Genomic DNA, 18,147 nt, shown 5'->3' with positions numbered 1-18,147 from the left:
GGTTCAGAAAAGATTTACAGGATGCTGCCAGGGTTGGAGGATCTAAGCTACAGGGAGAGGCCTGAACAGGCTGGGGCTGTTTTCCCTGGAGCGTCAGAGGCTGAGGGGTGACCTTATAGAGGTTTACAAAATTATGAGGGGCATGAATAGGATAAATAGGCCAAGTCTTTTCCCTGGGGTCAGGGAGTCCAGAACTAGAGGGCATAGGCTTAGGATAAGGGGAAAGATGTAAGAGAGACCCAAGGGGCAACTTTTTCACACAGAGGGTGGTACATGTATGGAATGAGCTGCCAGAGGATGTGGTGGAGGCTGGTACAAATGCAACATTTAAGAGGCATTTGGATGGGTATATGAATAGGAAGGTTTTGGAGGGATATGGGCCAGGTGCTGGCAGGTGGGACTAGATTGGGTTGGGATATGTGGTCGGCGTGGACGGGTTGGACCGAAGGGTCTGTTTCCATGCTGTACATCTCTATGACTATGTAATAAAACATCACAGAGCACCATATAGTGTTGTTCAAAATCAAATGCTTGTGTTTTAGAAGTGTGTGTCTTAAAGAAGGAAAGCGAGAGGTAGAGCTAAGTCAGAAACATATTCTAGAGCTTAGGTCAACTGAAGACAGTCACTGTCGGAACTAAAATAAGGGTGATCAAGAGGCCAGAATTAGATAAATGTAGAGATCTCAGATGATTGAGAGGAAATTACAATGTTGGAAGCAGCAAGGTTATGAAGAAATTTGGAAACAAGGATAAGAATGTTTATATTGTGCAACTATTTAATCAGAAGGTCGTGCAAGTCAAAAAGCACAGGTATAAGTGAAAGAAGTGGTAAGAATAAAGATACAGGAAACAGATTTGAATAAGTCAACGTTTACATAAGGTGGAAAATGGGAGTTGAGTCAGAAGTACATTACAAACAGCCTGGTCATAGCACTTGGAGAAACTGGGCCAATAGCAAAGAGTCAATAATCAGAGAAGAAATTTATGGTGATTGACAAAAGAACCAAAGATGACAAAAAAGCTTTTCATGTACTAACTGGTTCATATCTGGAATGCAATGCTTGCAAAAGGTAGTGAAGACATTTATTTTTAGCTTTCAAAAAGGATTGGAATTTACAGGGAATGGTGTAAAGGTGGGAATGGTACTGACGGAGTTGCTGTCACAAAGGCAGAAGAGACACGATGGGCTGATTGGCATTCTTTCTTGATCCATTGCTCTAAATTTCCATTTGGTAGTAGCAGCAAGGTGAAGGTGGTTAAGAACACACTCATGGGCTCTGTCAACAAAGGTGAGAAAGAAAAAAAACAGTAGAGTTCTTCTCTGGAAGGTTGCATCATCTAAACAAATGTACCACAGAAACTGGAAGAATAGAATCTTTACAAGAAGTGAAGTGAAAGTGTGTATTGTTGAGGGAGCCATTGAGGGGGAAGTGTTTAGTGTTGGACATAGGAAACTTGTCATTAAACTTCAAAAGTCCTCAAATTGGTCATCAATTGCTTTATTAATACAATCAAGGCCACACTTGGGCAATTTCATGTAAAAGTAATCTGTTGCTGAGACATGATTTGGACATGTCAGCACCACCTAGACAGTGTAGAAAGAAAGAAGCAATAGACTGAGTACATGAAGCTGTTGAATTAAAAGCTCCTGCAAAACAGCTCCTGGATGGTGAGTTGGTGCCACCAGTGCTATGTTCAATTCCAACCTCCAAAGACGTCAGGGTGCTCTTGTTTTTCATGTTCAATGACTCTATTCACCATAGACAGGCTAACGAAGATCATCACAATGCCGATTATAAGGACAAGAACAGTCAGCACTGTGGCCGCAATGTTGAGTGCTCGAGCTGTAGATGCATAATGCCGAGCTCCTTCTGCATCTCCCACAACTTTCCGATCTCTAGACTAAAAAAGAAAACAACTATGAATATATGCAACAAGACTTGCAAACCTCAATGACCACTGATGAGACACAACAGTCAGTGCTTGCAAGTTGTCATAAGTTTAATGTATGCATGGTTTCTTCTAATAAAGGGACATTTAGTGTTCAAATTGTTTTATCCAGTTTCACTTGCATTGTGAAATCAGGAAAATACTCATCCATTATAAATCAGTAATGTTCAACAATAAATGCCAACATATTTTCTCAACTCAAATATTAGGCAAAAACAATTGAAACAATCCCTTATGATTCACATCTGAAGACAAACCTAATCAAAATAACCTTCTTTCCAGTGACATTAAAGTGAAAGATTAGTCTTGTTTGCTCATCCTTAAAGGTTCTCCAGTCAAGGTGGGAAGTGGTCAAGAGGAAACATTCTTCCACTGTTATCATCAGTAGAATGATTGGAATTGTCCATTTTCTTTTATTGTCTTGTGGGACATGGGTGTTGCTGGCTGGCCAGCCAGCATTCATTGCCTATCCGTTATTGCTCTGGTGAGCTGGTTTGACAGTGGATAAGGGAATTGGACTGTCAGTCAGCTTTGTCAAATTAAAATAAAGTGTCAGTTTGGTCCACTCTAAAGAAGCACTCAACTTACAGACCACACTTCAGGACTTGAAACACAATCTTAATTGACATTGACTTAGCAATGCTATGATGCCAGAAGTATTATGGATTATATATTTCTTCCTGTCCTGTTAAACATTTACCCTTCAGCAAAAATTACCAAACTGGTTTCACAGTTATCATATTACTGTTTCAGCATCCTGCCATGTAAAACCTGGCTTCCATATTTGCATAGCTAACAGCAACTACACTTTAATATTTCCACCTTTAACAGCTTTCAATGTCATTTATACCTTTGACAGTTTCACCAGCAGATGAACAATGTCTTTGTTGTTTTTAACTTCTTATTCTATCACTCCTGGTTGGGCTGACACGTTCTATCACCTGTAAGCTTTAAAAGGGTTTTGGATGCCTCACATAAATGAACGGCACTAAATAAAAATATTCTCTTACAAAATCTGACACTGAAATAAAGAAAAATTGTTCTGAAGGAAACCGTTCCTCAAACATCCAGCAAGAGATTTATTTTGCCACATTAAAAAAGGGATTCAGTATTGCCTATTGTTAAGTGCTGACAGCCATCCAAAACCTTCAAAAATAGTTCCAGGTGATGTCTGCAATTGAATGCATCAATTGAACCACCATTTCCTAACTGTGGAGCCAAAATACCAGAATGTGAACAGGATGTTTTCTTTATAGAGAATGTGTAAATGTCATTCAAAAAGTGACAGTACCTCATGGGAATGTTGACATGCAACCCAAATGATAAGGCCTGAGCAGAGCTGGCCAATAACTTAGTCAAAGATGTAGGTTTTAAGGAATGTCTTAAAGCAGGAGAGATGGGTAGAGGGGTTTAGGGAAGAAATGCCAGCTGAAGGCTCAGCCAAAAATGACTGTCTAAAATCCAAGATGCACACAAGGTAACAGTACGGCATGGTGGCTTAGTGGTTAGCACTGCTGCCTCACCACACCAGGGACCTGGGTTTGATTCCAGCCTTGGGCAACTGGCTGTGTGGAGTTTGCACACTGTGGGTTTCCTATGGGTGCTCTGGTTTCCTCCCACAGCCCAAAGGTGTGAGTTAGGTGAATTAGCCATGCTAAATTGCCCATAGGGTAGGTTAAGTGTATTAGTCGGGGAAGAGTAATAAGGTAGGGAATGGGTCTGGGCATGTTACTCTTCGGAGGCTTGGTGTGGACTTGTTGCGTCAAATGGCCTGTTTCCACACTGTAGGGATTCTACTCAAACAACTGCAGGAGTTTTGGTATCTCAGACCACACCCTCTGAGCTGCATGTCTGTGTGGGTGACCATTTGATCCATTTGCTTTTTATAAAAACATTACTCAAATGTTTGGTTCACCCCTTCTTTTCAAATGTTTGTTGTCACCATTTCCCTCCCAAAGACCCACCCCTAAACCTGCCCTTTGACTTGCTACACATTGCTTCAACATAAGTGCACATGAATTATCTATGTGGATGGAAATGATACAAATGTTCACTGGTTGAAGCCCTGGAGGAAGTTAGTGATAGAGTGGGGTGAGGCCACAGAAAGAATTGAAAACAAAATCATTATTCTGATTTTTATTTTATCTTGGATGTGCACTCCACTGAGCTCTGGCTGGGTCAGCATTTAATGCTCCTGCCCAGTTGTTCATGAAAAGATGGTCATGTTGCCTTCTTGAGCAGCTTATTTTGGTGTAGGTAGTCGTACCGTTTGTGAGAGGGTTATTTGATTTTGATCCAGTAAAAACTAGGGGATCAATGATATTTTTCCTAGTCAAGATGGTATGTGGCTTGAAGGGAAACTGCAGGTAGTGGTATTCCCACAACCTTCTGATGGTCCTGGTCATGGGTTTGGGAGTAGTACATCTTTAGATGATATACAGTGCTACCATGGAGTTGGTGATGATGGTGTGTTTGTGGAGATGATGCCAATAAAGCAACTGCTTTGTCCAAATGGTATCTAGTTTTTTGCATGTTGTTGGAGCTGCACTCATCCAAGCAATGGGGAGTATTCAATAACTCTCCTGAATTATGCATTGCAGATGGTGGCTGTAGGGAGTCGGGAATGGGTTACTCATTGTGGAATTTTAGTCTCTGGTGTGCTCTTGTATTGAAGGTATTTATGTCAATGGTAGCTCCTTGAATGTTCACAATGGGATATTTAGTGATGGTAATACCATTTAATGCATAGGAACAATGGTTAGATTCTCTTGAAGATGGTCATTAACTGGCACCTATACAGAGCAAAGTTTACTCTCCACTTGTAAGCTTATGTCTAGATATCATCTAGGTCTTGCTGCGTTTGGGCATGGTTGTGTATCTTTAGTACTGGAGAAGTCACAAACGGTGCTGAATAGAACATCCCTCTTTCTGGCCATATGGTGGAGAAAAGGTCATTAAGCAGCTGAAGATGACACTATCCTGAGCAGTTAAAAACAGGGCTTGTGATGTTGTGGTGGTGTCCCTACCCTAGATCAAGAGACCTGGGTTCAAGTCCCACCTGCTCCAGAGGTCTGAAAACAAAATCACTGCAGTGTGGAAGCAAGCCATTCAGCCCACTGAATTCACACCAACCTTCCAAAGTGCATCCCACCTAGACCCAACTCCCTATCCTATCCCTGAAACTATGTTCCCAGGCTAATCTACCTAATCTGCACATCCCTGGACATATGGGCAATTTGGCATAACCAATTCACCTAATCTGCACATCTTTGCAGTGTGGGAGGAAACCAGAGCACCTGCAGGAAACCCAGACAGACATGGGGCAATTGTACACAGACAGTTCCCCCTGGGGTAGAATTGAACCCAGGTCACTGACATGGTAAGGCAATAGTGCTAACCAGTGAGCCACTATACCAGCCCTTTATCAACATCACTGAACAAATTGAATAGAAAATGTCTATCCTGGATGTCCTGGAGCTAAACTGACTGATCTTGAAAATCACAACCAATAGATGAAAGTATCCAAGTTTAAAGGTCATGCATAAAACTAAATTAGGAGATCTCAGCTTGATCCCTTGCAAATAAACAGTTGAGTGTGTTAGGTATGTTTCCATGAGGAACAAAGATATTAAGCTGTTCGACTTAGTGTATTCTGGAGCCTTGACCCTGTATTGAAGAACTCCCATCTCCAAGAGTAATCTTTCTCTACCTAATTTAACAAGAGCATTTTTCATTATTTTGGGCATCCTGTCAGATCAGCAGCTACGGTAGTGGTACAAATTCTACCCAGTAATGATTTATCAAATTCCATATAGAATTTCAGATTGTTTCAAAAGTCAGGATGTGAGAATTGACAGCTGCAGGATAATTACTATCTGATACATGTTTCACCAGTTAGTTGCTTAGCACAGTTGAAAGAAGATGAGGGTTTCAGAAGATTGGATGGCTAAGTTGGTGTTGATATTCAAGAACTAAGGCCCAGTCCGAATGGAATCTTCCAACAAACCAAGAGTTTCTTCAGCAGATGGTTATAACTTGTTCTCTATTTTCATCCTTGGTGATGTGTGTTAGACATAACCTGGTGTTGTGATTTTTAACTTTGCTCACCCCAGTCCAACATCAGCACCTCCACATCATGGCTGACATTTTGGTATTTAAGGCTCTTAAGTATCATTGAGAAGATGAAGGCTTTTTAAACATCTACAAGTTGATCATTTGTGTCATTTATTGGACAACTTCAAAGGTTTCAAGAGTAAACCATATGGTGTGGCTCTAGACAGTCTTTACTGACTAAGGATGGCAGATTTCATTCTCTGAAGGACAGGAGTGAACCAATTAGATTTTTGAGATAATCTCAGCTTAGAATCAGAAGCCCTACATTGAAGAAAATGGCCATTCAGCCCATCAAGTCTGCACTGACCCTCCAAACAGCATCCCACCCAGACCTAGCCCCCATAACCCCACATGCGGTTTTTTGCCATGGCTAACCCACCTAGCCTGCACATCCCTACACACTACAGGGCAATTTAGTATGGCCAATCTACCTAACCTGTGCACTTTTGGATTGTGGGATGAAACCCCACACAGTCAATCACCAGAGGGTAGAATTGAACCCAGGACCCTGGCATTGAGGCAGCAGTGCAACCCTGAGCCACTGTGCCACCCCTTCATAGTCAGCATTACTCACACCAGCTTTTTAATTTTTGATTTAAAAAACAAATTCAAATTTCAAAATCTCATGATGGGACTTGAACTCATGTCTCTTGGAGCACTGGTGCAACCAGCATAGTGGTCATCGCTTGCTTCTCCTATTGATATAGTTGCAGGTTTACAAAGGTTTTAAGAATGGAACCTTCTAACCAGCTCCAAACACCTTTCATAAGTGAAAGTCTGGCTCAAGCAATATAACGGACACAGTAGAAAGCAAAAAATGGGAAGACTGTACGACCCACAGACACAGAAGCACAACTAGCTCCCCACACACACCCAGAAGGAACACAAATGCAAAATTGACACTATCTAGTTCAGGAGGAAAAATATAACAATATGTTTTGAATGGTGAGAAACTGAGCAATGTTTGCATACAGAAACTTGACTGCTCTGGAATCAGTCAAAAAGTGTGGCGCTGAAGAAAACACAGCCGGTCAGGCAGCATCTGAGGAGCAGGAGATGCTTCAAGCATAAGCTCTTCATCAGGATGATGACTTCCAGCATCTGTAACCCTCACTTTCTCCTGCTGTTGAATCATAGATAATTAGCATCCTGCCACAACAAGACAGATGCATCTGTTCCAAAGGTATTTGAGTACAAGAGTGAAGGAGACTTATTAGAACCATATAGGGCCTTGGGGAGGCCATACCTGGAGTACTGTTGCCTTACCAAAGGAGGAGCTCTGTAATGATTTTCATTACCCTGGATGTTTTGATGAGAGGATTGTATTGACAGGTGGTTTCAAAATTGGAAATACCATTTGTTCATTTAGAAAAAAAATGAGAAGTGACTTCATTGAACTGTATGAAACTCAAAAAAAGGTCTTGGACAAAGTCCAACATAAAAATACTTCCTCAGGCATGCAAATATGAACCACAAGGGGTGGGCCATTCATTTCCTTGAGTCTGCTCTAACATTTAATAAGATTGTGGCCTCAACTCCTGTAACATTCCTGCTTACCCCCATCATCCTTTGACTTGTCAGTCAAGAATCTATCCACTTTTGCCATAAAAAAATTCCAACAAATCTAGGATATAGCATCACATTATCAAGATGAAGGGACCAAGTTAATTGTTCATTGAGGTTTGAGAATCTTTGGAAAAGCAGAAAGGAGAAATTGATGTCGAGCAGCATCTGTGGAGTGTGAGCAGAGTTAACAATTCCAGAGATCTTTCTTCAGAATCTTTGGAATTCTCCACCCTATAGAGCTGTGGGTGCTGAGTCATCACGTCTTTTCAAGACTTGGATTGATACATCTTTCTACACCAGGAGATACGTGAATAAGTTGGAAAGGTCATTTCGAAGTAGATGATTTATCTGAGCTACCCACCAATTGCTGTGTGTAGTCTCGGTATTCTAATCAAAGACAAGCACAGGTAGTTCGTCCTGTTAAACTGATGTGTTTGATATTTTACTCTCCGAATCAACAGTATAACAAACACGTATTCCCAAATGCTCTAGTTAAGCAATCATTCACCGATTTATTTACCTGAAGGGACAGCAGCAAAAGTAGGCAAGCGAACGGTTAAAGGATGGGAGGTAACAACAGAATTATTTTGAGTACAAGGAATAGCTAGGATTTTTAAGCAAACGGATTCAACCATAGATTTCAAAAGACAGAAGTGAACGAGTGACCCAGTTGCAATTCGCACAGACTTCTCCCCCACCCCCGCCGGATGATTTCATTATTTGATAAATCACAAACGTCACGGCGCCAATGTACTTCATCCGCAGTTTCTGCGAAAGAAACAGACGGTCAAAAAAAAAAGCCCCAGCGACTTGCTGCAATCAGCAGACACGGTGTGGTACTGCCCTCCAAAGCCATCCGAGCCGGTCATCGTGGGGACCAACCTGGGTGTGTACCGGGGACACCGAGACCGGCTTTCCGGAGGACAGCAGACCGGGGGCCAGCGGCTGCTTCTCGCCCATTCATGGGGCGCATTTTTGCGGCGAGACGGCGCCTCTCCCTCCCCTAAACCTTCTCCCCCTTCCCCCTCCCGGGGTCTCTGATTCCTCCCCCCCCCCCCAGGGTCACAGTCTCCCCTCTTCCCCCGACTGTCTGCCCTTTAGGCCCGAACTCACTTTGACCGAGAAGACCATCGCCACGAAGCCCAGGCAGCAGAAGTTCATGAAGGCGAAGTTGAAGATGGACCAGAGGAAGTGGTCTCGGACCGAGGTCACATTCGGGGCCACGTTAACGACGGTGGTGCTCGCCGTCTGCTCGTCGTCCTTCAGCCCCTGGTAAGGGTAGCTGCGGGTGCTCAGCGGTACATTGTCAGCTCGGAACTCCATCTTGGTCGTAATGTTGATGGAAAAAAAAGACTGTGAACCGAACTGGAGCCGGCTATTTATATGCGGGGTGGAGCAAAAGCGTCAAGAACCTCCTCCAAGAATCCCAACTAACTAGTCTGCAATCGGTCCACTTAACAAGTCACAAATGCTGAGTAATTTTGCCTATTCGCGGTTGGAGTGATGAACAGGATGGCAGGATTAGTTAGTCAGTTTGAGGTTAGCGCCACAGAGATGGAGCATGCACTGTTTACAATCTATCTTAGTGACTTGGATGGAAGTGTACCCACTTTTCCTGACCTTACAAAAGCAGGAAAGCAAGTCGTGGCCTGAATCATGTTGGCTGAATCGTGGTATAGCCCTAAACTTGCCCCATTAACTACTGTCACGCCACACAGCATTCCTATCCCCCAATGCTAGCTCAACTCCACTATGTCACTGTACTTACAGAAGGGGCAACGCATCAGACATCTCGGAAAGAACAGCCATGTCTGGCATCAGTGCCATCTTTAAATACCAGCCAAACACCCAATCATTCTGGCATTCTGGGTTTGCTCTTCACCTGCAATTTAATGGCACAGCAGTCAGAAACACACTACACTGCTCACAACACATGGCTGACACACTTTCTGTGATTAGATTAGATTACTTGCAGTGTGGAAACAGGCCCTTCACACCTTGGCACATAGGTTTAAATTCGTTTTCCCATCTAACCGCCAAGCCACAGCTTATGTCATGAGCCACACTACTACTTTAAGTCGAAGATTGTGGTGCTGGGAAAGCACAGCAGGTCAGGCAGCATCTGAGGAGCAGGAGAGTCGACGTTTCGGGCCTAAGCCCTTTATCAGGAATGATTCCTAATGCTGCCTAACCTGCTGTGATTTTCAAACACCACGCCCTTCGACTCTGATCTCCAGCATCTGCAGTCCTCACTTTCTCCTTACTACTGTTAGTCTCCACTACTCTGTCCCCAAAGCAGACTGCTAAGCAGCATTTTATCGAAGCCCAGTCGGAGACCGTCACAGACGGGCAAATATTCAAACAATTCCAAAGATGAGGTTTTATTTACGGACATCAAAACCGAACACAAACAAAACAAATACAGGCTACAGCCCACACCCAACAATGCAATCAAAATGCTGACATGATGACCTATAACTATTTCACATTTCACCATTGTCTTTTTCCTCATTTACTGGAACGGGGTATCAATCAAATCCTTTCTGACCTGAACAAACTGGTACAGCTGTGTTATGCAAAGGGAGAACTTTCTGCGGCTTAATGTCTTTCTCCTCTTGCTCCGAGGACAGTTCCCGTTCTCACAGTTCCCCAGCATTCGGCACTTCCACTCATTGTCTGCTCCAGTTGTGCTGTGCCACAGTACACCAGGATGATGATACACACTTTGAAGTCTGAATGTCCCAAAAATCGAAACCCCTCCCTTCTACCCCATCTCTCAATCCACACACATCTCTCTGGTCTGCCTTCTCCTGAATGGAGAAACTCAAGGCACAAGTAATATTTGTGAGATTGCTACCCTGGAGGTCTGGCATTTCAACCTATTCCCTGATCCCTGAAACTGAGCCTGCAAGTCCTCCACACTATCCCTCCCTATGTTGTTGGTTCACACATGAGCCACAACCATTGGTAGTTCACCCTCCCTTTCTAGAAATTAATCTAGACGTTTCATTATATCCCAAACCCTTGCACCAGGAATCAACAGATTATGATCTCGGCTGCAAACTAAACTGCCCTCCCCCAAACTACTGAATTACCCACGACCACTACCTTACTAATCTGCCTACCAGCTTCCCTCTCACTGTTCTCACAGTAGCCTCAGGCACCATGGTACTGTGAGTTTCCCTCGAGTCATCCACCCAGCACAGTCGTGTTGTTCACTAAATAGGCTTCTAAGATTTCAGTCAGCTCCAAGGAGCCCTGGGTTTCCTGGACCTCCTGTCTCCTTTCCTTTAAGCAAATGATCACCCACTCACCTGCCAGATCTATATTCCTCCTTGCTTACCTTTCATTATGTGGAGTGATCACTGTCTGTAATAACTGTGCCAAAAACCTCTCCTTGTGTGGTGTGCAGTGAGGACAGTCACTGTTCCAAATCACCCACATGTTGTTCAAGGACTGCTACCCTCTAGCATTTCATGCTGATTTGACTGTCCTGAGTGTCTTGTGGATCCAAAACCTCCGCATTTTACATGTCACACACATTACAAGCTTTTCCAGAGTCCCAAAATATATTGACTTGGTTTGATTTGATTTATTTATCATCAAGTGTATTTTGTTACAACTTACAGTGAAAAGTGTTGTATAGTGTTGCCACTTATAGGATCTTATCTTATTAAGTAGCTTAACTTACCGTACATTATGAAACTTCTTCTAGAAATCCAAATGTATTGCAACCACTTTATGTATCCTGCTTGCTATCTCCTCAAAATATCCTAATAAATCTGTCATGCATGATTTCTTCTTCATAAAGACATGCTGACTCTACTTGATCATATTATGCATTTCCAAATGCTCTGCAATTACATCTTTTTGTGAAGGATTCATGTTACAGTGCAGAAGAACATTCAGCTTATCATATCTGCACTGGCTTGTTAAAGGAAGATCATTATCTGATGCCAGTTGCCTGCTTTTTCCCTATACTCTTGCACATTATCTTTACCCAAACAATCATTTAATTCTCTCTTGAATGCCTCAATTGAACCTGCCACCATCATACATCCAGGCAGTATATTCTGTATCCTAATGACTCACAGAGTCAAAATGTTTTTCCCCATTTCAGGCTGGCTCCTACCACAAATCATTGAAATTCTATGCACTCCTGTTCTTTTTATGAGTAGGAAAGCTTTCTCCATGCACACACTATCCAGTTCATGTATAATTTTGAAAAACATTAACTAATCTCCTCTTAACCATCTTCCCTCCAAAGAGAATAGTCCCAATTTCTTCACTCAATTCCCATATCTGAAGTTCCTCATCCCTGGAACTATTCTTGTAAACAATTTCTGCAGTCTCAACAGTGTGTTCACATCCTTCCTATAATGCAGCTGCATTAATCCAACTGAGGTGTAACAAACAAAAATGTTCAAAATCACTTCCCTGCTCACATATGCTATGCTCATATTAATAAAGCCACTGATCTCTGCTTTGCTTACTGTTATTTCTCTCTGTCCTGCCACTTCCAATAATCTTGGCATATATACACCAGGTCTCTCTGCTCCTGCACCACCCTTAGAGTTGTACCCCTATTTAACATTGTCTTTCAATATTCTTCCTACCAAAATGCATCTCCTCACACTACTGAAATGTATCTGCCATCAGTCTGCTCACTCCATCAACTTATCAATGTCCTTCTGGAATTCTGCACTGCCCTTCTTACAGTTTAAGATTCTTTCGAGTTTTGCATTATCTGCAAACTTTGAAATTGCTCCTGCACATCAAGATGCAATCATTAATATATCAATGATAAAGCAAGAGGATTTAATAGACTAACGTTTTGATGGCACTTTTTCTCTAGTGCCTTTATTTCTTCAATTCCTTTTTCCTCCCTCATGTTCTTAGTGTCTTCTGCTGTGAAGACTGATGCAAATTATTTATTCAATTCCACTTTAATGCTTGCTTCCCCATTATTACTTCCCTAACCTCTTTCTTGATGCGGCCTATATTCATTTTGTTCCCTATCTTGATTTTATATATTTGTTTCTGGCACCTTGGTATTACTTGCAGTAGCCTCAAAGTTTATCTTCTCTCCATTTAAGTTTTTTTTTGGTTGTTTGTTGGTTTTTAGATTGTTTGTTCGATTTCCTAATCCTCTGATTTACCATTAATCTTTCCTGCTGGCAGGGAACTATGTCGGGAGTATAAAGTGCAGAATAGGCTCTTAGCTGAGAGAATAGTCAGAGAGTGGAATACTCTGCAGATGACAGCTGCACACACATTTTTAAACAATGAGACATGCAATACCCCAACAGTGAGGGACATTTATTGAGGTCTAATAGGTCTTTGAGGTATCTACTTTCTTGGTAAAGTGACCAACAGATGACAGTATCTTGTGATTGCTCTGTGTACTCTGAACCCTTCCCATCCGAATCCAAAATGAACTATTTGCAAGTTATGATTGCATGATGTAGCACCTAGCATTATACTCACAGTGGGGGTGTAGAGAGGCTTGATTCATGACTTACAGTACCCTTGAAAATCTCTCAAGTATTGTATTGTGGCAAGTGTCTGTCTTTTTAAAGTCAGTGGTGATAAATTCTGCCTCATTGAGATCTCTATATACAGTTAAGGTCAAGGTTGCATTGAGGAACCTTGGCAAAACTAAATGCAATGGAAATCAGGAGGTAAACTCTCCGCTGCCTGGAGTCATACCTGGCATGTAGGAAGATAGCTGTGATGGTTAGAGCTCAGTCATCTCAGCTTCAGGACATCTCTGCTGGAGTTTCTCAAGATAATGTCTTACCGGCAACCATCTTCAGCTGTTTCATCAAGGATCTTTCCTTCATCATAAAGTCAGAAGTGGGGATATTCGCTGATGCTTACACAATGTTCAGCACCATTCGTGACTGCTTAGATACTGAAGCAGTCAATGTTCAAAAACAGCAAGAGCTGGACAATATCCAGACCTGTGCTGAAAACTGGCAAGTAATATTTGCAATGTATACAAATGTTAAGCAATGACCATCTCCAGTAAGAGACAATCCAAACATTGCTCTTGAAAAAAATGGTGTTACCATCACTGAATTCCCCACAACTAATGTTCTGTGGGTTACTATTGACCATAAACTGAACTGAACTAGCCAGAGACTGTAATAGAAGGGCAGAAACACTGCTCAATACCTCCTGACCCCCCACAGCCTGTCCACAGCAGGAGTGTAATGGAACACTCTTTACTTGCCTGGATGACTGCAGTTCAAACTGCTTTATTGGCCCCAGAATCACCATAATTCAGTCACTCCACTACTGATGTTTAGTAGCAGCATTCTATACTATCTACAAGATGTACTGTAGAAATTCACCAAAGATCTTTAGACAGCACATTTCAAACCCACAATCATAAATCTTGAAAGACAAGGGCAGCAGATACATGGGGACACCATCACCTGCAAGTTCACCTCTAAGCCACTCACCATCCTGTCTTGGAAATAGATCTCTGTTCCTTCACTGTTTCTGGATCAAAATGCTGGAATTCCTCCCTAATGGCATTATAGCACATGGACTGCGACAGTTCAAGAAGGCAGCAAAAACACCAAAACCCCAAAGGTGAACAAAGGAACATTTGCAAGTGCAAATAACATGGTGATCATCACCTATGCCCGGCATTTGAACCAACACTTTCACAGTGCGTGCATTGCAAATACGTGATGTCATTATTACAAAGAAAGTGTTATGTTGCAGGTGCATGATTGACACTTTATCCACGCCAAACTTCGACATCATATTTTTACATGTCACACTTTTCTGATATATAACCACAACTTAGTTCAAGGTCCTCATGTAACAGAGTGATTCTACACTGTCAGTGTCCACTGAGTTTGCTCCAACCTACGCCTTCAGCCTCCACATTCGTGGAGCATTTGTAACACTAAGATCTCAGGAGGCAGTTCAGTTGTCTCGTGGGCAAAAAATTCTGCCTGAAGTTTGCTCACAAAGCTTCAGACTTCTTCCTTGTCTCTCGTAACATTTCTGAAGAAGGGCTTATGCCCGAAACGTCGATTCTCCTGCTCCTCGGATGCTGCCTGGCTCGCTGTGTTTTTCCAGCACCACATTTTTCAACTCTGGCACTCCAGCATCTGCAGTCCTCACTTTCTCGTAATATTATCCAATGATCACTCAGTGGGCGCGGATGGTATTTTATAATCCATCTGTTCAGAGATGTTGTTCCCTGGAGCAGTGTGGCTTGAGCCGGGACCTCGCCTATCTCTTGAGTGGAATCCAATGTCTGTCAATCGGGATGTTGGAGGTGGTCACGATCCCTCGCTCCACCCCACTGTATAAATGACGGAGTCCAGAACCGATTATGTGCAGTTTGCTCTCGCTCTGGCCAGCACTAAAATGGAATACAGAGGTGATCAAGTGGCGATGAATCCCTGCCCTTACCCATACCAGGGGCAAAAGCAGTTCGGCCAGACGGTGACCAGCACCGTCGTGAACGTCGGCCCAAATGTGACCTCGGTCCGAGATCATTTCCTCTGGTCTATGTTCAACTCCTTCTACCTGAATTTCTGTTGCCTCGGCTTCGTGGCGCTGGTCTTCTCGGTTAAAGTGAGTGCGGACTCGGGGCAGTCCACCCCAAGGGAGGCTGTAGAACCTGGACAAGGGGTGGGGTTGTGGCAACGGAGCCCTGGGACGGGGAGGTGGGGGCTGCAGAGGCGGCTGTTCGGTAATGTGACTGTCAGGAGTATTTCGCAGTTTCTGAATAGAGTGGGCGTTGTTGATATATCCCACTGTGTTCCGGTATCGGTGCATAGCTGCCGTCATGTAAGATTTGGGTTCGTTTCTTATTCAGTGAACTGTCACAATCTGATAAAACACGATTAGACAATGGATCGTGAAACAGAGTGCAGCATGTAAAGAGACCATTTGACCTGTCCACCTTGTGCTGGCTGTTATGCTTGGTCGCTCAGCCCTGCTTAAATGTCCTTCTTATTAATTGGTATCCCCAAATTCCTGCCCCAAGTTATTCATGGCTTGAGCTTCCAGTAACTTTCAGGACAAAATATTCCACATCCTGAGAACTGAGTGAAATCATTTCTCTTTTTCTTCTTTTTTTTCATCGATGTTAAATTCTCAAACCAGAGGGAGTCCGTTCTTCTCGAATTTATCAAAATCTTTCATCTTGAAAGATCCCTATTTAGTCACCTCTTGAAAAGGAAAGCAGTCCTGATTGACCCAATCCCTTAAAACGGAGTCCCTGCTAACATCCTTGATTAACTTTGATTCAAAAGGGGAAAGCAGATGTGTAATCTCATGAAGGCTTTACCAAGACTGCCTGTTGAAGAAGGAGTAGATTCCCTAGGTGTGAGCAGTTCTGAGGAAGGGTCACTCCACCAGAAATGTTAACTCTGATTCCTCTGCACAGATACTGCCCAGACCTGCTGAGCTCTCCAGCAATTTCTGTTTTTGTTTATCTTAACTGGGTTGTTTGGTTACTGTAGTCTGAACTATGTGTCATGAAGATACAGTCCAGGCCATTTGATCAGAACTGTCAGACCAGACAACGGCTGACATTTTACTGAGCACAACTGTTGTGCAACATTCATGCTGAACACTCTCAGATTTTTTTTTGGTCGGATCTGCAGTTGTAAGCTTGGGCAATCCAGCCAATCTTTTATTTCAATGTCACTGTAAAAAGGGGTTATTTGAAATATTCCACTGTTTTGCAATGTTACTTTTTGGATGTGAAAAATCGGTGGTCTTTCTTGTCATGTTAAGCAATTTACTGAATGTGACAAACCCATTTGGTATATAATGCTTGAAATTATTATAATTCAAGGTGCAAGAATTCTCTAGAATTCTTTCATCATGTCAAAGGAAATATGCACAACAGTGAGAACTCAATTCTTCACTGCAAGGTAGTTTGCAAAGCAGTTTACAAAAGTATCAGAACTTTAAGCATACGGCTAGCACTGAGATTTTCAAACCTGGCTGTTTTTTTTAACAAATTAACACTTGTTTTCTTTCAGAGCCGAGATCGCAAAGTCGTGGGAGATGTAGAGGGAGCTAAGAATTATGCATCAACATCACGAGGTCTCAACATTGCAGCCACAGTTCTGAGCATCTTGATTTTCATAATCATCATTGCTTTGCTCTTTGCTGGCATATTAAGTATTCCAACACGCTATCAACATAATATGGGTTAAATCAAATGCCTCATTGCTTTATTCTCCATGATTTGAATTGTTTTGCTACCAGAGTCTTTTCACACATTCTATTGTTGCTCATTTCTGTCAATGATGTTTCTGTAGCTGATATCTTTAAAGTTATGGCATCTCAATAATACAGATTTATTTCTTTACGCTTTAACTGTGTTAATAAAACAATTGATGGCAGACTTACCGGCAAGTTTCCTGTGTTCACTTGTAAACACTTTATTTGTTATAGTTTTTAAAAAAAACAGAAGCCCCTGAACTTGCAACTCCCCTCCATGGAATGACTTCATAGTTACGTCCATGAAGTGTTATTGTCTCATGACTGTGACTGGTTTGTTCCGGGTAAGAAACAGGCAAAATAAAGCCAGAAGATTGAAGGTCTTTAACATTCAGATATTCATAACTATCCTCTTGAGCTGCCTTGGCATATCTTGTGAGCGAGAAGTAAGTGCTTTCAATTCGACTCTGCAATAAATCAATTAGATGTAATAAACATCTCTGTTTGGTAGCTACAGGACTCCAGGCATCTACTGAGTGTCTGAAAAGTGTGAGCAATTTATCACAGCCTTGTGGAACTATCTTAATGAGGCTACTGGTCGTTTCCTGTGTGATGTTAATTGTCAGTTGTTAACTTTAAATCTGAACAAAGATGTTGAGGGATATGGACCAGTAGAGTTAAGCCATGGATCAGCTATGATTTCATTGAATAGAGGAACTACTCAATGGCCGAATAGCCTACCCCTGTTCCAATGATGTGTTTATATGTAAACTGAGCAGTTTTTATTAGCGACTGAAGGTTGAAGAGATCTGACAGTTTGACACCTTCCCTAATGGGGACATTTTAATTAATCAGTGAGGGGGAAGCTAGGAAACAGAATTTGTATTGGCATCCATCTGTTGTGTTGTAAAACCGTGAGACCCTGAGCTGCCGATCTGATTGAAAACATCTTGCAGGTTGGATAATTGGACACCCTACTCGTGAGTTGGCTACAGTAACTGTTGTGCAACAGACTCAGGAGCTGGTAGATCATCTGTAAATGGTGGGTTGCAGTGGAAATTCTGTTTCTTGGCAATACTATATCTCTGTAAAACTTGCTAGAGATTTCTCCAACATTTATGTGATCAAAACCTAATCTCCCCCTCCTCTCTTTTCCCTGCATTTCTACCTGCCTTTCCTCACCAATTCTCATTTTTTTAAATCTGTTTTTCACTCAGGTTCTCCTAATGCCTCATGAGCATCACCATTCCCATTCCATTTTCTTCCCCAGTTTCTCTCCTTTCCTCCTGGTTGCCTACCATGTTTCCCCCC

The 18,147-nt window shown here is 42.4% G+C and overlaps 2 protein-coding genes across 2 annotated transcripts; one reads left to right on the top strand and one right to left on the bottom strand.

Annotated features, from left to right (window-relative positions):
- Positions 1-1,483: 1,483 nt before the first annotated feature.
- On the bottom strand, positions 1,484-8,988 carry LOC140493686 (dispanin subfamily A member 2b-like). Its single transcript, XM_072592414.1, has 2 exons — positions 8,743-8,988; positions 1,484-1,902 (listed from the first exon to the last, which is right to left on the bottom strand). Exons 1-2 carry the CDS (start codon positions 8,950-8,952, stop codon positions 1,696-1,698), a joined length of 417 nt encoding a protein of 138 aa, XP_072448515.1. The 5' UTR covers positions 8,953-8,988; the 3' UTR covers positions 1,484-1,695.
- A 5,961-nt stretch (positions 8,989-14,949) lies between these two features.
- On the top strand, positions 14,950-17,024 carry LOC140493685 (dispanin subfamily A member 2b-like). The gene is made up of 2 exons (XM_072592413.1): positions 14,950-15,231; positions 16,653-17,024. The coding sequence occupies exons 1-2, from the start codon at positions 14,965-14,967 to the stop codon at positions 16,827-16,829; spliced, it is 444 nt and encodes a 147-aa protein (XP_072448514.1). The 5' UTR covers positions 14,950-14,964; the 3' UTR covers positions 16,830-17,024.
- The last annotated feature ends 1,123 nt before the right edge of the window (positions 17,025-18,147 follow it).

This window comes from Chiloscyllium punctatum, chromosome 22 (genome assembly GCF_047496795.1).
Source record: "Chiloscyllium punctatum isolate Juve2018m chromosome 22, sChiPun1.3, whole genome shotgun sequence".
NCBI classification, from domain to species: Eukaryota; Metazoa; Chordata; class Chondrichthyes; order Orectolobiformes; family Hemiscylliidae; genus Chiloscyllium; species Chiloscyllium punctatum.
The sequence above is the reverse complement of the archived record's forward strand: the minus strand, read 5'-3'. Positions and strand labels throughout refer to the sequence as shown.